Consider the following 24,514-nt stretch of genomic DNA (forward strand, 5'->3'; position numbering starts at 1 on the left):
CCAACTTAAAGTAGCTTATGTGGTACTCTACTCTGAAAATCCTCCTTTTTAAAGATTTTTAAATTAGTTTTCCTCCCAGTAAGTTTGCAGGATGGTAAGTGGAACTCAGAGGTGCAAGTTCTATAGGTAAAGGCCATCTGGAACTTCTGAATCTAGAAAATGTTTCTGTATGGCATTGGGGGGGGGGGGGGGGCAAGAACACAACACAACACAAAAACAGCGCTGGGTATCCTGTCGTTCACACTTCCCAGCAAGCAACAATATTACTGCCATTTCAGGTTTCAAGGATCTTGATATCTTAATTTTATGTATATTATATACCTATGCACACATAGAGCAAGTTTTAAACACAAACCATTCTTCTGTGTTTTAAGACTGCTCCTCATACTTTTAATAGCCCCAAACCAATGAAGAATAGACACTTGTCTTCAGATGAAGATTAACATACATAGTTATCACTTGTCCTGTTAGGTAATTTTTTAAGGCTACTGCAGTTTGAAAACAATGTATTGAGGAATAAAAGTCTAGAAGATTGATCAGGTTCAGGTTGGAGGTCAGTCCCCTCAACTGGAAAGCATCTCCCAGAGAATCAGAAGGTTGTTTATTTTAGTACATTATTTAGTATGACAGAGCCCATATCCAAGCACTGATCGATACGACAATCTGCAGAACAGACATGACAGTAAATAACACAGAACAAAAGAAAACAGCCAAGAACAGTTAGTTAGGCCCCTTCGTTCTTATCTCTCTCCTCCAGCCGGAAAGGACTTGCTCATCTTACACAACCAGTTTTGGCAACAGATCTGCAGTTCTCTTAAAGGTGTGATTAGAGTAGGGAATGTGTTCTACCATTTCTTTAAGTGGGTTGTTCCAAAGATTTAATCACTCTGTGAAGACACTGGCTATTTGGAGTTTGACTGACTCTTTCTCAAATACTTATATAGAAGACTCAAATGACAGGAACTGCACTGCTTCCTATAGCTCCTCTCAAATATTTGGTTCTTTAAGGCGCTGTTCATATGAGAGGATAGTCTCAAAAAACCTCAGGGATCTCATACAGGTGAGAAACAGAGAGAGGAGATATGGTAATACGAGTCTCTTTAGAAGGTAGCACTTATCAGAAAGGAATCAAGGAATTCTTTTAATTTAGTCCACTGATATGCAGATCAGTTATATTAGCTCACATTGCCAGTATTAGCTGTATTGGCTCTCTAGTACATTTCATGCCTTTTATCGCCAAATTTGGCCCATTAAAAATTATCTACAAGTTAAAATCCCTTTTCCTTTGTGCAGAATGAACCAGGTCAGAGTGGTTTTAACATTACACTCTAGTGGGAGTCAATAGTTTTGGAAGATGGAGAAAAATACACTTTCCTAAATTTAAGCATCACCATATCCTGTGAGATAACTATAGTGCATTAATTCTAAGGCATAAATATTTGCAGTAGTGTACTGGGAAAAGGAAGAGTCCAGAAAACAAAGGCATGGTTTACAAAACAGGAAGATGTATTCATTAGCACAATAATTCCCAAAAGGAGTACCTGCAAGAACATTTTCTCCACTTTCTGCCCTTAAGCATCCAGTCTTGAGAGCCTAGCAAGAGCAAGCAGCCCTGGGGAGCCAAAAGGCAGGCTGTGTTGTGCTAGGCTCAGCAGCTACTGATGCACCTGCCCCCGACCGTGCTAGACAACGTCAGGGGAGCTCATACAGCAAAGACACAAAGCTGGACTTTAACACAGAAAAGCTATGCCTCAGATAGCAAGTTTGGAAAACCAGAAGAACAGCCAATCGCACAATATCTTTGTTCCATGAAGAAAAGCAGTAATTCATTCAAAATACCACAACTTTGGGGGAAAAAAGTTCTCACTGAAGTTTAAAGTCTCATCAGCCAGACAAGACAGTCCATCACACAATCCCTGAGCTCACCAGTAGGGCAGTAATCCTAACCCAATACCTTTCCGAATTGAGAAAGAAATGGTTTCAGGTAATCATAGTAACATTGATTTGCTGCATTGCTCTCTGCAGTCTGATTGCCACACCAGTGCCTATTACAAAAAAGGCAGTTTTGCCACCACTGAAACAAACACTAGTGAACAGCTTTACTGAGAGGCAGAGGGGAACTCAGGCTATTCAAAGAAGCCATCTTCATCTAACTGCACTTTAATTCAACACTCTTCATTCTCGTTTCCTTATTACTGCTTTGAACATTTACATTGAAGTTTCATGACAGATTCTTCAGCTGCTGTTGTCACCTCATTTAAAGTAAAAGCTGATTGTGAATTAATTTTGTATACCATTTGTTCAAGAAAGGAAAGGATCAGACTTGCGTATTTCTCATTTCATAACAAATTTGTGCATTTCTGAAAGACACGAAGCCCTGAATTTTTCGTAACGGGGGCACTTTCTGAATTCACTTTTAATGCCCCAACAGCTCGTAAAGTACCCAAACATCAATACTAATTTACTCCCACTTTGGTGAAACTTCCCAAGGATTTGGGAATAAGCTTGTGTTTTTTATTTTAGCAAGATCTACAAGCAGCTTATGACAGTTTGCCCATCAACAGAAAAGGAAGGCAGCTATATGATACACAGCTATTAATTTGATATGTGGTGGGTACATGACCCACTTCCAGTTTTCATGATTTATTTCCCGACCGAGAAGTTGCTGTATGTCAAGATGCCTACCAACCCTCTTAGTCCAACATCTCGTTACATCTTGTTTGAAGGAAAACTTAAAAGGTATTGCAGTGACAGCTCTGAAAACCGCACTAGGAAAGTTATTGGAAATCTGAGGGATGTGCATATTTTGCATCTATTTACAGATATGTTTCAACCAAATTCTTAAGAAATAAATGCTATAAATGTCTCAGTGTTAGAGCTTGGCAATATCTTTAACTCCCCCCCCATTTCTTGGCTTATGGCTTAATTGTGTATTACAAACTGTATTGGTGCCGCTGTTTTTTCTGCCCTAAGAAAAGAGTCAGCCATGTAACAGTACCGGTTAAAAAACTACATCTTTCATTTGTAGGTACCATGACTAACCTCTTGACCAGGTCTTCCAATTCACTGTGAGGAGAGTAAAGACAGTGTTGCATAGGATGAAGAGCCATTTACGGTTTCCTCCCCTAACCTTCAAAGCATATGAGTTTTCACTCACCATAGAACAAAGTAACCATCATCCAATGGACACAACAGAACTGGTGTCTAAGGACCAACATGGGAAGAGCAGTATAATGTTAGCATCCAACACAGGAATAATAATAAATTTATTACAACAGAAACAAACAGATAATGCATTAGTTCATGTACAAAATACTGATAGCATTCTGCTGCCTCAGTCAGTGCTTACTAAGTACCCACATTTAAAAACATCCTAAAACTGATGACACCACACAGATTTACGAAGGTCATAGCAATTTCTTGACACTACTGTAAGAGAGCCCAGCTACTCTTTAAGGTTTGCTGCACAATAGAGGGAGATGGAGCAGGATACGATGGGAACATCAGAAATTTGAAATTCTTCTGCACCAGGAAATTAAGAGTGAGCAACTTATAAGCATGGGGAAAATATCACACAATGCATGAAATTAGAGTTACTCGTGGCAAACGTTTTCATTAGAAGTGCCCAACAATAAGGCAGCTGATGACTGACTTGAATGCCTACCATTGCTCAAAGCATAAAATATTAGTTGTCAGTTCTACTCCTGAGCTATGTTGGTTCTTTCCTTTTCAAAACAAACTGATGTAGCATAGAAGCATTTTCTCTGAATAGCATCAACTCCCAAAGGATGCCAGACACCTCAGAGAGACTCTTAGTAAAAGAAGAAATGTAGCTACAAGCCTGCTGGATTGATTTGTGTTACTAGGGCTTTATACTGTTGGATTTTTCCCCCCCACCTTTACGTACACATTTTATAGAGTTTATAGAGGAAGTCAGCGTGCACGTTAATATGTCTTCTTTCTAATCACCTCACTCTTTTGGAGTGAGAAACATGTGTCCATGCTAACCAAAAACCGTTTATACAAAGTAGTGTTTAAAATAAGCTATAAAATACTTTTTTGCTCTATTTGGTCCCCTCCCACCCCCAAGTATAATTATCCAGATTTATTTCACACATTTGAAGGATGCCTTAAAAGGCTGTAATTTATCCCATCTCTGGGCAAAGCCAGTAAGCAAAAAGATTCCTGCAACCACTGAGAAGTTTGCAAGAACATTCTAGTTGCAGCTAATTTATTTCTGGGGCAGTATCAGGTCACAAAACATACAGTGTGAAAGGAATACTGGCACTGAGCAAACTTTGAAGCAAATTAGGACATTCTCTCCCTACTCCCTCTTATACCAGACTCCCTGATGGAAGTCCACAAATAATTTCTTCTCTAAGAAGACAATAAAAACTCATCCTAATACAGTCTCAAGAACCATATATACACATTTTGTATATTTGAAAATGCTGGCAAAAGTCCACAGAGGCAGAAGATAAAAAGCATGAAAGCTAAATCTAACATCGGGTTCTCTACTGAACCTGACGCCTAGAAACAAAACAACATAAGGCTTCTTTCTTCTGACGTACCCTCCCCAAATGTGATTTTCCAGTGGCATGTGGAAGAGGCCAGCTGTTGAGACCTTCTTTCTTGCTTCACGATTTAGAAAGTGAGATGTTATGCAGCAGAGAGGCAGGCCTGACGAATACTTTGTGCCCAGGTGTTTAATAGTGCCGTGACTGAATGCTTGTCTGGAAGTTGCAATAGTTTTGAAGTCATGTACCGATACACTGACTGCAAAAAGGGATTGGCTGCTGGAAAAAAAAAAAGATAACAGATAAACGGAGTTATAATAAAAATAATAATTAAAAAATTTTTAAAAAGTGTAACATTAGGTATTCACATTTCCCCACTATTACCACATACACATGCTCAACAAACGTCATGCTAGCATCTCATACCATACTGTCTAGGGTTTTTTATCCACAGAGGGCTCTGATCTGGATAGTCCGCTGGAACGCTGAGCTGTAGTGGTGGGACATTTGGAAGATTCTTGTCATCTAGAATGCAAACATACTTCCCATCACAACAAAGCATTTCTTGCTGGACCAAGTTTGGTTGGGGTTTTTTTGTGCATAATTCAGCTTGGTTTCTAGCCTCTGAACCCCAAGGAGGAACCAGGCTGTACATTTCCATTTTTATTGGAAAGCAATCTCATGGCTCACTTTAACAACACTCTTAAATTCCTGGAAGAAAAGCCTGGCAAACATAGCTCCATCTCTTACACATTTCTGCACCTTGCCAATCTCACCGTTTCATCAGCTGAACTTCACTAAGTTAGACACCTCATTTTTGAAAATCAAGTGCCTTATGTACTAATATTCAGGACAAAAACAGTTCAGATTTCTCAAACAAAGGAGAGGAGAAAAGAATCTATTTCCCCCATTGGAATCCAAAGAGCAAAACAAGACTATAACACTTTATGCTTATTCAGCTGAGATGAAAAAAAGATGCAATCTGAATTTCTTTCTTGAACATACACCATTGTCACTGATTACTAGTACAACCTGAAATAGACCCTCCCAAAAATTAATGCAACATTTCTCTAGCTCTGTCCTAGTTGTTGGAGGCAGAATAATTCTCACATATCAGTATAGGTCAAATCAGGAATCAAGATTGTTGCTAGTGACAAGTAATTTTCTAGACACTAAATGAGATTATCAATTGCAACTTCAGTACAAAGAAAGGATCAATCAGTGTGAATGAAATCTCCAGGTGTACCCTGAAGCAGGCTGTGCAGAATATCATGGTTAAGCAGTGCTATGAATCTGGTAAGTACAGACTTCATGCAGAAGTCACAGGTTGGCAAGATTCAAGACTGTTAGCAAAAAAACTCTTCAAATTTCTACAATCAAGCTCAGCACTTCTTTCTGAATTCAGCCCTTAGTTTATTCTTGCTTACCTAGCTTGCATATGAGATGAACTGTGCCATTATTACTGCAGTGAGAAGGGTCCAGGTTCACCAGGAATTTAGGATTTAATCTTGCAACTTCCCCTTGTAAGACATTTGGTATGGTCTGCCTTTCATCCTCTTCATATTTCCGTTTTCGAGGGGAAGCAATTGGGGCCCTAGGTAAAATACGGTCCACAAAAGGACTAGGTGAAAACGTTATGCCAACACTGCATTTGTCAAATATTTTACAGGTGTAAACAGGAAAGATGTAACTCACACTCATCCATAAACCCACCTGTTCTTTTAATAGTTTCTACAAATAAATATTTTTCCCTTAAATAATGAACATTTAAGACAGACAGCAGGTCAATGATACATACGTGATTGGTGGTCCGTGAATTGCAGTCATAGCTGGCATAAATGTACGGTAAAGGGAATGGTTGAAGACTGGTGAACGGATGTTGGCCAAAACAGCATCCAAAAGTGGCTGACACAAGTATTGCTGTTTGGTGGGGGGCACTGGGGGAGGCGGTGGAGTAGGCTAAAACACAAGAGAAACCCCTTTACTTTTAATCATCACCAAAAAAGAAATCTCTACTATTGATTCTGCAAAGTTTTATAGCAGTAAACTTCCAATGCATGAAATGCAAAGGACTCTCAAAACTGCATACAGTAACACCTAAAAAAAAAAAAAAAGGCAGTCTGCTTTCATTTAGGAAGTCTGTCCTGAAATCAGCTGCAAAAGTTCAACATAAGAACTTGAAGGTTCAGTTAAAAGATACATATAGGGAACTTACATGAAGTAAATGCTTGCCCATTTTTTCCTGTTTTCTTATTTTGTCCAACCTTACTTGAAGTCTTAACAGCATGAGCAACAAGAAATGCAAAAGATTATCTTGACAAATCATAAGACCTTTTGGAATTAATTGCTTATCTCTTGCTAGCACAAAGCATAACGTACCACAGCCATATCATTTTTCAGCTTCTCCAGAGCAATTTCACATTTCTGCAGTGTCTTCAGAGGGCACCTGCAGAAGAGGAGAAATTTTATTACCACAAAATGGTCACCTGGGCTGAAGCGTTTCTGCTATCTGAGCCCCACAGACAGCTTCAATATCAACATGGCTGGATGCTAAACAACAAATTTCTGGAAGAGCTGGGAATCTGATGTCCAGCAAAAAGGAAAAAGAGTTACCGTTTTGAAGGGTCAGTCAGGATATCTAAGAGACTCTTCATTTTACTCAGGTCCTTCTTCCTATCTGAAATAATATCAGACACAAACACTGACTACAAGAATAGCTTCCATACTTGCAGACAGAAATACAGTATACTGTTAAAAGTGAAAACATGAACCAACACTGTAGAAAGTAGTGAGGACCAAAGATCCTTCATCTAATCATAAGCATATCCATTGTGTAAGCTCTATGTGCCTCAAAAACATCAGAAGTAAAGGAAAAGTGATGGGAATTTAAGGATGAGGATTTTACCCACTCTTCACAGTAAAATCTTTACAGTCATAGGAAAGAAAGAGCAACTAACTTTCACTGTAATTTTTAATCCCTGGAATAGAAACCAGCACAAAAGGCAAGGTCTTCTTTCGTCAGAAGAGATAGCTGACAGAGAGAAATGCATGACTAAATATAGGGAACCTCACCTTCATTTTTATCTATTTTATTGATCATCCGCCGGAGTGGCTCAATGTATTTTGATAGCTGTTTGAGTTTCTCCAGATACTGTTGCTCCTCTGACTGGCTAGAACTGGCTGGACTCATGACAGAATTTGGATTTCCTGGTAAGAAGTAAAGACTGCATGTCACAGGGTTGATAAAAGATACTGCAGAACAGCATTCTCACATTTCAGAATCTAGATCTGAAATGTGGCACTCTCAAAGTGTAGCTCACATCAAATATCCAAATCCACAATTGGATGCCCTCCACAGTTTAAGTGCTTGTCCAACCCTCTAATCTTTGGGTAGAAATAACGTGTTCTGTGGACAGAAAGCAATACCCATTTAATACAATTTTTTTCTGAAAAGGCCCAAAGTTTCATATACCCATTTTCTAGGTCCTCATTTTGCCTTCACTCTGGTGCATTAAACACTAAATCAACACACTGAATTTGCTGCAGTTTTCCTTAAGTCAGCGCTTTCCAAACTGCAGAGCACACAACACTGGTATGAGAAGGAGCCAGTATGTTACTTCCATTCGCAGTATCAGAAACTGCTTATTACATCTGGGAGAGAGAAGAGCACAAGTGTCAGAGTACACTTAGGAAGGTGTTTTGGAGCAAAGCAGCCTGCCGCCTGTGATTAAGTGGTTACATCCTTTACAATTGCATGCTGTTAATAAGGGTTCCTTCCTGCATGGAACTAAGGAAGCATTATGCCTCTATAAACTTGCTCCATTAAATTAAGTATCATTCATTTTCAAAAGATTGGGAAGCTAGAAAAACCCATTATGTACTTCAGTGATGAGAAAAGACGTTTCAATTGATTTTGATTTGAGATATCCATCATGTTGTGTTATGTGGTGCATGTGACATCTTCACTACTTGCAATGCTGGCTGCTTTGTAGAGCTCTTTAAAGTTTACATCATGCCAAACAATAACAGGTTTCCAGGGAACTATTACAATTACCAAAACATACCCTAACTCACAGTCTGCAGTATAGTTCTCGGATCATTTACCTGGAGTGTTTAAAGGACCTGGGGATGGGACACTAAAGTTCTGAGGTGTTCGTGCAGCTGCTGGGCTCTGGGATGGCTGTGGAGATGGACTGGGGAGAAAGCTGCTGGGTGACGGAGCTGGGCCAGAGCTGAAAAATAAGCATAAAAATCAAACCTGCCAGAATCTGACAAGGAAGCATGATCAGCCTGTGAGCAGATATGCTTTTAGTAAGCATTGTTATGGCACTCTGTAGCTCTGCCAGTAAACTTGGTGAGGATTTCATACACAGCTTCTGTATTTAAAATTAGGGTTATTGGAGTGTGTTTGGCACAATCCCACCCATGCTCTCACTGAAGCTGATGTTAAAATTCATTCAATTCAATGGAGACAGAGTAAGATATATTGAACGCTTCTGACAATGTCACCCTTACAACACTGACAAAGGTCCTCAAAAGTTGCAGTCTAGCTCACCTGACATTTGAATTTGGCTGAGAAGTTGGCTGGCCTGGCTGAGGAGATGGCTGTGGCTGTGGTGGTGGAGGCATTGATTGGGGTGTTTGAGCTTGTTGGACAGGAGATGGGGATGACATCATGGTAATATTGTTCTGGCTGACCTGAAATGTGGAAAAAGATAAGATCAATAACAACAAAAGGGAGTAAAGGATGGGAACCTAACTAAAAGGCTTTACCTACAGAGAGAAGCATATCCTCAGGCCTACAAGAAATGAAAGTGTTAGTTTCCTGTTCTCCCCCATAATGACAGTCCCACCTGTATCATTCTTGAGGCTCTCAGGGCAGTACTCCATATCAACTTTACTAGAAATAACCATAAAACTGCACATAATTTGAATAACTGTATAGTAATTGTTTTTCATTTCCCAAACCACCATGTTGCAATTAAAATGTCAGAAGTGCCATCTGAAAAACCTGTATTTTATTAGAACTAAAGAACAGCAGGAAGAAAAGACAGTTCTAACTTGAGAATTAACAGCCATAAAAACCCCTCCTTATTTTGACATTTTAATTACAGTCTTCAAAGGTCTGTCAGACTTGACTGTAGCTTCCCAACTGGTTTTCTTTAGGAGGAAGGAAGAAAAAAAAAAAATTAAGTAAGCCAAACCACCAATATCTCGTTTAAATATTCAGCTTTGAAAAATCTGGGTGGAGATAGAAACACTCCGAACTGAATGGCTGGGTGGAAAAAAATGAAGTAGCTTTCTGACCTTTGGAGAATGATGAGGTGTGCCTAAAGGACAAAAAGACGAATAAGAACATTTCCAGAACAGCACCAAACCCTGGGTAACAACTAAGTTTATTCTGTACACTCTAAAGTGCCAGAGTCAGATGATGCTCACATTTGAGCAACTTCTCACATTTGTTCTAATGGACATTTTTCCCCTTGATCACTTAAAACCAAACAAAAAAACCTGTATCATGGCCAGCAGCATGGTACAGTAATGCAGATATTAAATGATCATGTTTGTTTAAGGCACATGCAGAGTTCTTATGACCTGAGGCTATAAATAAGTACATACAAAAATAAATTGAATTAGCCCGCAGAGGCCACATATTTTGACTCAGTAACCCATGCGTCCATTCTGTAAGTCATTGATTAGCACCTTTATGAATTAATGACTCTGTTTCCCTCAGTCTAAACCATTTTTAAGCAAAGGTCCCAGTAAATCTACAAGTACTAGACACTTCGTGGGCACTGCAATTTGGTGTTGTCCTTCACTCACTTGTTAAATATCCATCTAAGTCACCCAACTGTTTCCAGAGGACATTATATTTAGCACATTAAAAAGTAAGTATTGCATGGTCTAGTTTTGCATGTACGCACTGAATAGGACAGGAAGTGCTTTGTTTGGAATATCACATTACAGCTATGCAAGAGGTCACACTCCACTAAAAAAAAAAAAAAAAAAGGGCCCAAACAATCCCCAGCTAGGTGCAAATGTAAAACTACTAAACTTGAAAATACAAGTTTATCATCCATTAAAGCATAGTTTAAAATCAAACGCAGCCTGACATACTATGATTTTTTTTTCCAGTCTTCAATAACCCCATTACCCTTGCAGCCTCTCCTACAAAGATAGTATCTGGAACAAGCGAGGCTGAAATGGTGTTTTAAATCAGCTATTATATCTTCCTTGTCTCCATCATCAACAAATACTGAGACTGTGCTTACTGTTTTTCATAGAAGGTAGATTCTTTAACAGCATGTATCTCTCAATAGTTGGAAAAGCATTTCTGAGATTGAAAGGCATAGTCTGCCTCCCACAGAAACCAAGCATCTCACCACTGTTTGGAAGGAAGCTAGGATGAACACCGTAAAAAGCACTCCCTGATTTTTTTACAATTCTATTTAACATTCTTTTAAACAGCAAGTGATTTAGAACTTACCCATATGGATGCTGCACCCATTTCTCATCAAATCAAACTAAGACCACTTTTGAGTGGTTCATCACTTCCTGAAAATCAAGCCCCTTTTAAGTGTCTCAAGTTGGTTACATAAAATTACTTCTGAAAACTTAAATCCTTGTGTTTTAGAAAGGAAGGAGAAAGATTTCATTCAGGTTTTTTGCCTGATTTAAGCTTCTGTATCTACTTCAACACCAAGGTCCCTTCACATTACAAGTGTTGCAGAAAAGCAAAGAACAGAACATGCAGCATCTACTGTGCACATAAGCATAGAATGAATTAGATCTTTTTTGCATTACCCCTTCTCACCGAAGTACATGCATAAGCAAACAGCTTTCCTTCTTGCAACAGGTTTGCTCTCTGCCAGCTTCACTTCAGAATACCAAAGGCTGATGCCTAATATTAAGCAAAATTGCGACATTTTCAAAAACATGCACTCAGAAGTATGCAATTCGGAATTTACTCCCTTACTTTTCTTTGAAAGTAGTTAATTGGCTACATAATGATTTCAGATGTCTTCCTATAGAACAGATCTAAAGATGCTTTCAGCTTTAGATTTCTACATTGTTTGCAGGATATGGATTAAGATTATAACAATTTAATGAAATTTTGACTTCTAGGGAATGCTCTTTCCACCCGACTCCCACTAAAAAGAAGGCTTAAAAAAACCAAAACACCAAAAATACCCAACAAACCCAAAAGACAAAAACCCCTCCCTCTGGAGCTTTAACTCCATTAAACTCATTTAGCTCCTCATTTAACTCCAGAGTAAAGCCATGGTTACTGACCATTGGTATACCCTTCATCTTCAACATATATAAGGAAATGCAACTACGTATTTTTTCACTGCAGGATGAGAGTTTCTGCATCTACAAGCATATTCATGGACAGCTATTACAGCCCACTGAACGTGAATTTACTTTGTGACTCTATAGTGACCTGATCATGACACCAAGCCCTAATTTTCTGAAGTCTTGCCCAAAAGATACTTAGGCTTGCAAGACAAAAGTTTGCACTTAATATCCACTAAATCAAAGCTATTCTTAGTGTTTAGAGCACACCATGCTGGAAGATAAACTCAGCTATGAGGCCTACCTCCAGTTTTCTGAGTCTCAGGCAAGGAACAGCACTTGGTAGATAAGGCTAGCGAGAATTTTTCAGAAGCTCCCGGTAGCAAGAGCGTACAATATGCAGAAGCTAACGGCAAGGAAAAGGAGACTCCAACAAGGAAGTGATGGGTAATAATGAGGAACAGTAGAAACACTTTTAGTCTAAAGGAAAACTCTAGAAAGCATTTACACTACTGTACTTACAGTTTCAATGTTAAGCCAGTAAGCACAGCCTTGCCTACTCTGTTGCAAACTGGGTTTAAAGTTCACCATTATGCTGCTTTATGTGACAAAATGGAAACTCCGCAGAGCTTCAAACAAGTTCAGATACAGGTTTCCATATTCCCAGTCAGGCCAGTAACCCTTGCTTTATTTTAATATTAACTCAATTTTACTTTTTTTCCTATATTTTCAGTTTGCTGAAGATTTCTGTGCCAACAATGAATTAGAAGTTCACACTACTGCAGACTGCAATAAATTTGTAGACAGAACTTGAAGGTCTTGACACTAGAAATACAGGAGAATGACTGGTATTAGCACATTAGCTATCTAATTGCTAAAGCAAAAGCTAAGTATTAGATTAGATTAAGCTTTTAAAATTTCAAGATCAGCAGGTTTGAGCCAATCCAAATATGGTATCTGAAACTTCTCTTAGCTGTTCAAAAAGTGCCACTAACATTGATTGTAGTTCATGTTTGGTAACTATTCAGGCACAAACAAACTTCAGCTAAGGAAAAAAAAAAGTCAGTTCTAACTCTCTGACCAGGAGATTACGGAATTCAAAAGACCAGGAGACTGTGGAATACAATGCCATATCAGTAAATATATTCTTCTGATTGAAAAGACTGTAATAGCAAAAAACCTCCAACCAAACAAAAAACCCACTGCAGAATCAACTGAGCCTTGTGATAGAAAAGGACAGACTGACATTTGTGTCATATGGGATAAAAATAAATAGCCACACAGTATTGATATCACATCTGGTCCTTTTGCTGAAAGAGATTCTTCACTGCAATAACAAGATTATTTTCTAAAGAGAGAAGACACTCTGAACCACCTATCGCCAAGTTTAAAAGACTTTTGATACAGTAGTCAAGGAGATGACAGACTCTTAAATGAGTAATTAATAACCAGATATACACCACAGCCCTTTACTCCTATTGTGAACAGCTGCAAGGGCTCTGACGACAAGGAAGTTAACATACCCAACAGACAATATTATTGAAGCATTTTACAAAATTAAGAGGCATAAATGACAACATTTCTAATTTCTAATCCACCTAGAACCTGAACAAAGTGTTTTGGCAGACAGCACTAGAGGTCCATGCTGATCCAGAGCTGTCAAGTACATGGCACGTCAGACTGGCTTTAAAAACATGCTTCCCACCACCATTAAACCATGACTCACTCACTTATCCTACCACCCGCTTAGGAGCCAATTTTCACTCCAGTCATTGTTCATACAGTTCCTTTCTTCTTCTGCCTTCTTTAGTTGTTCAGTCTTCCACATCATTTTCACAATCCTTGGCATGCTACTGAGAGCACTCCTTGATGACCAATTCACTTGGTGTCAGAAGTCAAAGCTCCTCAACAACCACAGACATGACAGCACTAAAAGATCAGGCTATGGCACTGAATGCCTAAACTAGAGGTCTTTTGTTATGACTCAAATATTAAATAAGCGCCAATCTAATACTTATGTATCAGAAGGCCTCATCATCAAACCAAATATCGTGAATACTTCATATGGGAGATGATTGTCTCAGTTTATATAGATTGCTACAGCAAATCAAGCTCAAAGTAAATTCTCCTTTGACTCAACATCTATGTCTGGGTTTTTTTTCAGTTAACATATAAACAATGACCTGGATTGAAATGACCATCCATCTTAAACCAGAAACAACAAGAGACATGTTTGCCTAGGTCTGCAGAATCTTTCTGGTCACTGTATCTACCTTAGCAAATTCCTGAGAAGAAAAGGCTGTGCCTACTAAACTTGATGCAGCAGCACTAGGAAGCAGTTTCAGACATTCCACAGCCCCAAGATAAGCTTGCAAAGGAAACAAAAATGCAGAGAGTGAAGAAACTTTCATTAACCCTATGAACAAAATGCAGCAGCATTAAGAACTAGAACTGCACGTGGTATTAAATTTGAAAATCAGTATCTAGAAGAACAAGACATGACGTTCATGAATAACAGACAGAAAAATGAAGTTGAATGCTATTCCACCATTATAATATGATACGTATTTAAACCAACATCAATCATATAGGGCTCAGCAAACTTCTGCAGAGCAGAGCCTCGTTTTGTGACTTACTGGTAAGAACTCAGTTCTATTTCATTCTAGTTCTCCCCATTCCTGCTCCCCCAAAATGACACATTTTGCTTGCAAAATATGACTGTGAGGTCTTTAGCAGATCTGGACCTGCACCAGGCAGATGCAGTACTCTGACCTCATGCATCCTCCAGCAACAGCTGGATAGGTACTGCCAGCCTGCCTACACAGGTTCTTCTCTGATGCAGGCACAAGTGGAATCCTTCTGGCAGTTCCTCCTACACCACTGTGAAAGAAGAGAACAGCTCCGCTTTTCTCAGTCCCTGATACCATGCCAAGAAGCTACTCAAACCGAAATGAGCCAAGTTCACTATTAATGGAAGTACCACCTGTACAGAGCATGAACACGTAAGTAGGGTCACAGACACGACTCAGCCAGTACACTGTGGTACTGACTTACAACTCTCATAAATGCACACTCGTGGAGTTTAGACAAAGACTAAGCAGAAACCACAAAGTTCTAATTTGAGACTTGAATCAATTATGAACATGGAAACATTTTAAATGTTAAAATGAAGACCTATGCCGCTTTAAAAATGTGTTATTTGATATCCCAAGCTCTCAGAAAACCTATTCTTTAAAATGAAAAAGAATCCATATAAAACCTAAACAGCCCAATACCCTGAGTGACACCAGCAAGTTAGTTGTTTGATGAAAAAGTGAACTACCCCTTGCTTGAAAGCAAGCGCTATACAATCACGTATTGAACGCTTTGCACAATTCCTGACACAATGTGCTTTGACTCAGTAAATACCTGTGGCATTTGCTGTCCGCCCAAAGGAATGGAGCTTGGCGGCGTAGCAGACACAGCGGTGGTAGGCGGGAACCGTGGTCTTATTTGCATCCCACCTCGGGCCATAGGTGCGGTGATCATCTTTGAGGACAGAGGGACAACAGACAAAAGTAATCGCAAAACAAGAAATGCAGTGCACTGGCAGGATGAGAAGCACATGCAACCTCCAGGAATTAGGGGGAGGGGGAGCATGAAGGGAAGGTTAGTGAGCTTTTCTCTAAAGGTTAACCTAACATGCTAGCTTATAAATTGAACTCCTTTTTATAGCCTTTCTATCCATTTTTAGAAAGCATCTAATGAATTCTAGGTATCTTGAGAGAGCTGATATGTAGATTCAGATTCATGGGTCAAGGGTTGACTACGCTATCATTTGCATGAAGGGCTTTTCCTAAATTTTGCCTGACATGTTGAATTTCTAGAATTCTTGGAAATAAGTATCTAAAATTGTTGTCAAGAATGCTCCATATAAGAAGCTACATAATGCCATAGGTTTCTGGTGTGCTTTCCCCCACTGTGGACTCAAAGGATTTAGCAGTATTTGCATATGCCACCCTTCATTATAAAAGAATTTGGCAAACAGTTCAACAGCAACTGTCAGTAGGAATGCTCCACAGCGAGCAAAATTTCAGACCAACCTAACCTATGACAGTATAACAATGCCAAAGACAACAATTCTTCCTCTTATAACCCACAGAATAAGTCAAATATATCCTTGTAATTGCCATCATTTTGACACATACCCATTCCTCTATTGCTAAGCTGTGCTAAAATATTCTGAGTCCACAATCTGCCTCAAGCTTATTCATACACTATTTGATTCTGCAGATGTATAGACTGAGCACACCCTAAAGTACAATCATTTAGGACAAATGATGAAGGTTAGCTTTAGAATTTGTAGTTTAAAATAGTCTTAGGACTATGCTACTCTGCAGTATCTAGAAGTGCCTTTCAGAACCACCAGCCTGCATGAGCCACACAGATTTAATCAGATATATCTGTATAGCCATCTGTTACTTAAAATTTGATATTACACCATATATGCTGAGAATTTACAGCAAATATAGCATATTTTTGAGATAGTATTTGGGTAACTTTGGCAGATTCACCTACCAGTAAAAGAGCTTCTGTTTGGTACTTCAAAGATCTACAGTAAAGTTCTCTGGGCTACTCTTTTTTTCCAGGATACATATTGCCAAGGAACCTACACAGGCCCTAACTAACCTAAGAGTTAATGAAGTCTCCTTTCAGTAAATGGTTTGGGGCATTCCTGCTTAGCGTTCTATGTAAATGGACTGAAGCAGCCAGCAACATGTCTCTAGAAAGTCAGAGAATGCATGTGCTTACAATTGTTAAAAATAAATAAAATTAAATACAACGTAGCAAGACTGAAAAAGGAAAGCAATAACTGATAAAGAAAGTAAGTGTCAAATTCAGCACAGCTGTTAGTTCACAACATCAGAGCAATGCAGTCCCTTTCCATCCAGGTAAAGGGGGATGGTCAGAGACAGGATTTCGAAAGGGAAACAAATGAGAGCGCTTCAGACATCACACACACATGCACATGTACACACACAGCATGCAACAGCCACCACAAGCAAACACAACAACCCAGCACTGGCACAAAGCACAGGTGGATGCTACAAAGTGCAGTGAAGAGCTACAGTATCAACATGAGAGCTGGTGAAGCAACACAACCCTAACAAAAAAAAAAAAACAAAAACAAAAACACACACAAAAAAAAGAAAGGGAAATTGCTAGGAAAAAAACCAAAACATATCCTTCCAGGCACAATCACCCCATCTTAGACCCTCGTGAATGCACATGGATCTCTGGAGTGTGTGAAATCCCAGGGATGTTATGGTGACCCACATGTCCCATCTTGGTCCTGTTTCTCATGCCACACCACCAAAGTGTGAAGATTTAGATTACTTCCTCTGAGGTCAAGGAAATTAGAAGCATATTCACAGTTTAAGTGTCTGGCAAACCACAGAACACCAGCATGACAAACTCCGATTCAAAGGCTTTCAGCTGTTTATTGTAATGTGGTTGGTCAAACATTTACGCACATGCACACAATTTTGGTTTTCATTTTTTGTTTTTTGAAATGTGCGCTTTGGAAAGGAAGTGTATACATAAAATAACACCAATTCCACTCTCTTAACAAAAGTAATCTATTTTTCCCATTCTCCAGCTGATCTACATTTATGAAACCTGTGACCCTTTGACAAAGGAGCCAGGAAAGGGGGGGTTCCAAAGATTGCATCTGTTTTATGCAAAGCAATATATCCATGAAGGAGTTGTTCTTGTCAGTCTAAAAACACCAGACAACCGGAAGTGTTCAAGTACTTTTTAAAAAGATTTAAACTGAAGGTAAATCCTCCTCCATAAGTGAAATTGATTTATCTCAATTTACAGAATCAAGAATTTTACCTCATAAAAACAGAGAGAAAGCAGAGGAAGAGAGTCTCCCTCCACTGTAAGATATAAAACCCATTATTTGATAAAAATGAAGTGGAATATAACAATTAGAATCCTGAACCTGTAATTTTCTTTCATCTAAAATCCAAAGATTCAGAATTCCGTAAATACACAGCTTTTGGTAAGCATATGTAACTACTGTGCCACTGGTCACTCCACTAAAGGCAGCTCTGATTTCCAAAGAGCAACAGCTCTGATTTCCAAAGAGCAACAGCCAATCTGCATTCTGAGCACCTGAAGGAGTTGCACCAGAACAGTGATTTAAATTTTATTAATACTTAACTCCAGTTGATTACGGATTTTCTCTTGGTGCTGCAAGTACTTGTGTAGCACTCTGTGGTCACTACTTTGTTTATTTATCAGGTTCATCTGCGAGTTACAGGCTCACAAGGACTAGACACCCAAGCAGGGTAACACTGACCTGCATGGTGTCTTTACGACTTCAGAGAAGAAGTTCAAAACTCACATGGATCCATGTTTAAACCTGGGATTGCTTTTACTTTATGTAGGAAGGATGAACAGAAACTTTACAGAAAAGGAAAAATGCAGCCATATCAACCAAAATTCCCAGTTTGAAAGCCCCTAGAGACTAAGTTTAAATGTAACAAGCAAAGATTAGGATAGGGTTTGTTTATAACAGAAGCTGTCCTGCACCAAATGAAGAAATCAAGGCAGATTTATTAAAAATGCTGGCGCTAGTGAAAAATGTACTAAATACAAAGCAAAATCTACTCTTAAAAGAAACTTCTTATAAATTAAAGAAAATCCATATACACTCTCAGCACCAAAGCTGCATTGTAATACTGTACACAGCCACAATCTTAAAACTAAATCTTATATACAGAAAATACTTACACAAGTACAAGAAACCCATTTAATTATTGGACTTCACAGCATTAAGTGAATTTTAGTAGACTCATATTGCAATGACATGAACATAAACTGAGTAAAGACTGTATGTGGAATTTCCTAAACTCCATCTGTGATAGATAATGATCAATCCCTGAATTTACCACACGTCTGAATAAAGCTGCAATTCAAAACCCGCTGTCAACCATCTTATCACCTGAAACTTTTCAAATGCACGATGCTGTTAAGCCACTGGCATGTGAATTCACTAAACGGGGCAAAAATTAAGTTGACTCTACATAAGCACAAGCCATCTGCTTAGGAGTTGAAAAGAGCACCATTAAGTTAGTAAAAAGAAAAAAAAATGTCAGAGTCTCCTTCCAGTCAGCCTAAGTCCCTGCAGCTCCCACCTGGAAATTATTTAAGAAACAAACAGAAGTTTCAATTCACATTTCAACTGTAGAAAGAGAATTCTGCATTGCTGCCAGTACTGTAACAACTGTACTTACCACTGCTCAGCTTTTACATCCTGTGTTCCGTTGACACAACCAAAAGGACCAATACAGAAACAGAACTTAGCCACCAACAAGGACGTGGCCCACATGAGAGTTATGATGGTACAAGACACTATTCCTGATACAAGTCTGGGAGATGTATGTTGAAGAACCAATTGTTATCACAGTCCATGTAAAAAGCTTCCAAATGTCTTATTGAATCTATAATATTTCTTGTGCGCTGAAGGGAAAATGGTGCATGCAGACATGGAATGTCGGGGTATACGAAAAGAACTCTGCCATTAATCCTAGTCAACCTCATTTCATCTGTCTGCCTCAGTCTCTTCATCTACAAAGTGGTGATAATTGTACTTACCCATGTCTGTAAAATGCCTCAATATGAAACACTACAGAGGTAAGCCACGAAAGACTATTTCATATTCTTGTGGAAAATGGGATGAGAGGTTCAGCTCAAGCCATTCCCAATTTTTTTCCCCATGTCTCCTTCATACCAGACACACATCAAGGAACAATCACTGGGGCTACAAGTGTATTGCAGGATAAGAAAACTGTGTTAGACAATAAGCTTTCACCCAGCACTTTTTTTTTTTAAATGTAACTCTGCACTTGTGACACATGCCATTTTTTCTTCACAATTCACATCCAGAACAAGAGCAATCTATATCTACTGCCCATTTCACTCAGAAAAAGAATGAAAGATGAAAGGGGAGTGCAGAAAGATTTGTCTATACTATTTTTTATGGTCAATACATGGAGATGGAAGGTAAATCACATGTGAGTAAAGACAGCAGGCAAAGATTCACAGTACAGAAATCAGTTTACACAATAAAGCAGTCACCTAAGAAAGTTTAACGAAATAAGAGGTGATACACTCCAGGTACCAACAGTCAGACTTGTAGCGTGACCACAGTAGGCCGTCTTACTGATGTGCATTCCTGTGTCAGTACAGGCAACAATCTTACCTACTTGGGACAGAGAGCATGCACAGAGAGGTTGTCAACGAAATCCTGCCTCTGACTCCAGGCAAAGGAGAAACAGCATAAAACCCCATATCCCCTTTATAAAGGGGATGACCAATGTCAGACCCCTCATCAGAAAAACCACCAGAAACCCATCTCCATGCTCATCTCTAGCATGCACTTGCTACAGGCCTATAACTAGTGATGCTGGCTCCTGGGCCCTTACCTGCCCTGAAGCTCCCATCTGAGCAGCTTGGGCCTGAGCTGCTTGTACTGCTGCCGCTGCCTGCTGCTGCTGGACCAGCTGAGCTCTTACCTTGAGTGTGAAAAGAACGAACAAAGTAAACATACATATCTGATTAGGGTACGACACTTCTGTTTCAACTATATTGACTACACTTATAAAAAAGGGTGTGGAGACAAGATCAGCCTTTTTTAACATACATACTCTTTAACATACATACTCTTCCTAGAGTTTTTGAGTTTTCTTCATGAAAACAAGTTCCCATGTTTCTAACATTTAGAACAGTCTTCCCATAGACTGTGCACCCAAGATTCGACGACTTCTTGCAACTTCTTCCCTGTACTATCAGGTCTTCCTATGACAATACTAGATACTTCAACTTTCTGGCAAATATAGTTAATCACATACATGTTGATTTCCCTCAAGCACACTGTATTAAGCACCTACCAATGACCAGCATTTCAAATGTTTATACATTCATTACAACTGACAGTGCGCTATACATGACATCTAACTACTCCTAGCTTAGCTGGTAGGAGTACAAAGTGGATGTAGCAACTCCCCCATGTGGGGTCAATAATTTCTCAACTGTGGCTGACACTCCACTCCTCCCCAGCAAGGCCCAAAGAAAAGCAGGTCTTGGGATTACGTCTGAGCTTTTGCCCAACAGCACATATGGAGCCCATAAAAAACTGACTGTAATGCAACAGGTCAAAAAGCTGCACCATTAAGAGGATGACCCAGCGAGAGGTTCAACAGAGTAAAACTATTGTCTTGTCTACATTCTCTTCAAGGCACAGGAACTACTGGTATCTTAAACTTTGACCAAAACCTAAAAACATGGCAGCAGAAGCAAAGCCAGCATACTAGAGTGCCAACACTGGCTCCAGTCACATGCACCAGGCACTTCAAAGCACTTGCTCATGTTCCAGAACAGCAAACATCATGGAGGTGATTTTTCTTTAACCAGAGTTTGTTTCTTTTTCTTTTTTTTACTTGTCCATTCAAGAGTAATACAAGAAATTATTTTTAAATATTAGCTGCATAAATGGTTTTCACAGATTTCCAGAAGTCCTACTCTTAGACACAAAACTGTTCTCTACCGGCAGGCCCAGACATAAACCTTTAAACTCTCCATACTCATAACATGCTAACTACAAATCTCTTAATAAGCTATGTTTTTTCCTACTTCATTATTAGCAAAAGTCAAATAATTTTTTTTTTTTCTCTAGAGGATCATAATGAACCAACAATCAGCTGGTCACTAGCCCTTACCTGCATTGCTTTTAATTGCTGTGGCGTAAGAGTAACAGGCATAACCTGACTAGGAATTTGTCCTGAGATTGCCTGTGGCTGAGATACCATGGGCTGGGGTTGAGGCTGGGATTGTGGTGGAAGCTGAGACTGTTGTGCCTGAGCAACCTGCTGCTGCTGTTGCTGTTGTTGCTGCTGCTGTTGCTGTTGTTGCTGCTGCATCTGTTGCATCTGCTGTTGCATTACTTGTTGAGGTGGCTGCTGCTGTATCTGTTGTTGTGGTATTTGTTGCTGCTGTTGCTGCTGCTGCTGTTGCTGCTGCTGTTGTGCCTGCATAGCCTGTGCTGCCTGCAGCTGCTGCATTTGGGCAATTCGCTGTAGTTGCTGCTGCTGCTGTTGCTGCTGCATCTGAAAAGCAGGACAAGCCAGGATGCTAAAGCTTCCAGCAATGCCATAGCAGCCTTATTTTTACAGCATAAACCAAGAGCAAACAGAATCCTAAGACATCAGGCTGAGGTTTTAAGTCCAAAGGGAAAGCTCAACCTGTTTATCACTCACTCTTCATATATCTCAACTCTACATGACGCACATCCCGTGGTTTCAACACTACAAGCTTGTCTCGCTACTAAACAGTTTTCAAAAGCAAAGATTAAGTCCATCAGCTTCTCCTGTACAAATGGGCTCAGAAGCACTTCTTCAAATGTAACCAGCCTGCATCAGCACCACTATTTACCAAAAATTGCACAAGAACATGACATCTGAAGTTTCCTCTCCTGCATTTGTGTGCCTCTGCACACATTTTTTAAAGTGGCAATGTGTAATTCACACAATGACAAAACAGCCACTACTTCTAGGGTAATACAAGTGCTTTTAGTTCTTTCCCACATCCCTGTTCTTGTCACAATGAAAGACTATCCTGAAGTTTATAAAGAGAACGAGACAAAGGTTTTAATTCTCTATTGCTATGACAGAAGAAAGCAACCAAATGACTGTTAAGCCTTTCCTCTGGGATGTAATATATTGTTGCTAATTAACTTGCAAGTCTAAACTGAAGTCCTACCCCAAAGTGGAAACACGTTAATAACAGGCAGAGCTGATATTCAGTACTTCCATGCAAGCCAAGCCTCACTTGACAAGCAACTGAACACAAATCACCTCAATTGTCATTGTAATTGTTTGTCATCACCTGCTGTTGGTTTTGCTGCTGCTGCTGCATCTGCAGTTTCAGCATGTGCTGTTGCTGCTGCTGGACAGCTTGCAACTGCTGTTGCTGCTGCTGCTGCTGCTGGGCTGCAGCAGCTGCTGCTGCCTGCTGCTGCTGGACCTGAAACTGTTGTTGCATGGCTGACTGCTGGGCCTGGAATTGCTGCTGCTGCAAAGCCACCTGCTGCTGCTGGAATTGCTGCTGCTGCTGCTGTTGCTGCTGAGCTATCTGCTGAAGCTGAAGTTGGGCTAAAAAGAAGGTAGACTGTACTTAAAATGAGAGACCCAAACAGTGCAAGAGACAGTTACACAGTATAACTCATAATAATTGAAGATAATCCCTAAAGTACATTAATGTTCTTCATTAGCTTTATATACTTTTGCTTCCTCAAATGGATGATGCACATTAACAGCAGAATTAATGACACTTCCTACTACCAACTTCTAATTCTCACTGCCTACATTGAGTCAGCAACCTAGATAAAGAATGTAAAAATGTGCAGGAGGAAATATGCACAGGGGTCACCAGCAGAAAGCACCATACCCATAGAAAACATAGGTGAGCTCTACAAAAACAATGTTCTGAAGTTGACATCTTGTAGGACGAAAGAAGCATTTGCTCATACAACAGCTAGACTGTTCCTCACTATACTAAGGAAGACATTTATCCCATTAGGTGGCAGTATTTTAAATCAATTCTTCCTGCAGTTCACTGGGCTGATTTAGCCAGAAGTATGAAACCTCTTCAGCACCCTTTCCTTGTGGAAGAATTACATACTGAAAGGCTGATCTAACAATTTCAGTGGTCAAAGCAAATTGAACACTTACTCTGCTGAGTAGCTGTAGAGACACCAGGCATACCATGAGGGGCCATTCCTGAGGTTCCAGGAGGTTGCTGCTGCCCTGGGAGACTCATCTGTTGTCCCATTGGGCCAAGACCACTCATCCCAGTCATGGGTGCTCCTTGAGCTCGGGAAGCCATGCCCATTCCAGGCGCCCCTGCTGGGGGACCCCCAGTTAGATTCTGCAGGGCATTCATTGGATCTACAAAGAAAATAGTTACCAATATGCAACCAGCCATGCAATTGCCCCCCCCAAATCCTCTCTTCTCCATCACCCACTCTGATCTGTCAGCTTCAGACTATGACTAGATCCAATACCCTGAGAGTCTAATATTCACTGCTCTGCCTGTAAGACCACGAGAGGCTTCTGGTACGTCTTTGCCTCTCTGTAAATAGAGCAGAGATTATTTAAAGTGTTTCAGATTTGCAAAGTTACAAATAGATTCTAAATGCATTAGAGAAAAGGAACTTATTAGCCACCTCTGAATTTATATACAAGTCCAAACAACCTGGCAACAAAAATCTATGAGGATATCCAGCTTGTCACCTCAAAAACCAAGAAGAAAGTCCCACTGTGGATCCAATTAGCCTCTTCCTCCTGAGGTCAACACAGAGAAGCAGTGCTCACACCAGAGGAAGTACTTTGCTATACAGTTCCCCCAAAAACATCATGTTTATTATACAGTGGATAAGTTCAGTGCCTTTCAAGACAATTGTCATAATCTGAATCCTGAGCACACAGAAAAGTGAAGTCAAAGGGAACGGCAATTTGTGCTGGTTTTGGCTGGGCTAGAGTTAATTTTCTTTATAGTAGCTAGTATGGGGCTATGTTTTGGATTTGTGCTGAAAACAGTGTTGATAAGACAGAGATGTTTTACTTGTTGCTAAGTAGTGCTTATACTAAATCAAG

General features: G+C 39.7%; 1 protein-coding gene across 3 annotated transcripts in view; it reads right to left on the minus strand.

The window, feature by feature from the left end:
* Positions 1-434: 434 nt before the first annotated feature.
* Positions 435-24,514, minus strand: part of MED15 (mediator complex subunit 15) — a 33,774-nt gene continuing 9,694 nt past the window's right edge. Inside the window, exons 5-18 of one of the 3 annotated variants that reach the window (XM_072880587.1) lie at positions 23,591-23,806; positions 22,746-23,011; positions 21,581-21,967; positions 20,288-20,377; positions 15,222-15,341; positions 9,073-9,215; positions 8,622-8,749; positions 7,590-7,724; positions 7,131-7,194; positions 6,897-6,963; positions 6,316-6,476; positions 5,945-6,111; positions 4,944-5,042; positions 435-4,793 (exon numbers count right to left, since the gene is read on the minus strand). In XM_072880587.1, the coding sequence (XP_072736688.1) occupies positions 4,660-4,793; positions 4,944-5,042; positions 5,945-6,111; positions 6,316-6,476; positions 6,897-6,963; positions 7,131-7,194; positions 7,590-7,724; positions 8,622-8,749; positions 9,073-9,215; positions 15,222-15,341; positions 20,288-20,377; positions 21,581-21,967; positions 22,746-23,011; positions 23,591-23,806 (2,177 nt within the window). In that variant the 3' untranslated portion in view covers positions 435-4,659. Of the gene's footprint in view, positions 4,797-4,943; positions 5,043-5,944; positions 6,112-6,315; positions 6,477-6,896; positions 6,964-7,130; positions 7,195-7,589; positions 7,725-8,621; positions 8,750-9,072; positions 9,216-15,221; positions 15,342-20,287; positions 20,378-21,580; positions 21,968-22,745; positions 23,012-23,590; positions 23,807-24,514 lie in introns of all 3 variants that reach the window. The other 2 variants (XM_072880586.1, XM_072880588.1) reach the window with 2 other exon arrangements.

This window comes from Ciconia boyciana, chromosome 15 (genome assembly GCF_034638445.1).
Source record: "Ciconia boyciana chromosome 15, ASM3463844v1, whole genome shotgun sequence".
Lineage (NCBI taxonomy): Eukaryota > Metazoa > Chordata > Aves > Ciconiiformes > Ciconiidae > Ciconia > Ciconia boyciana.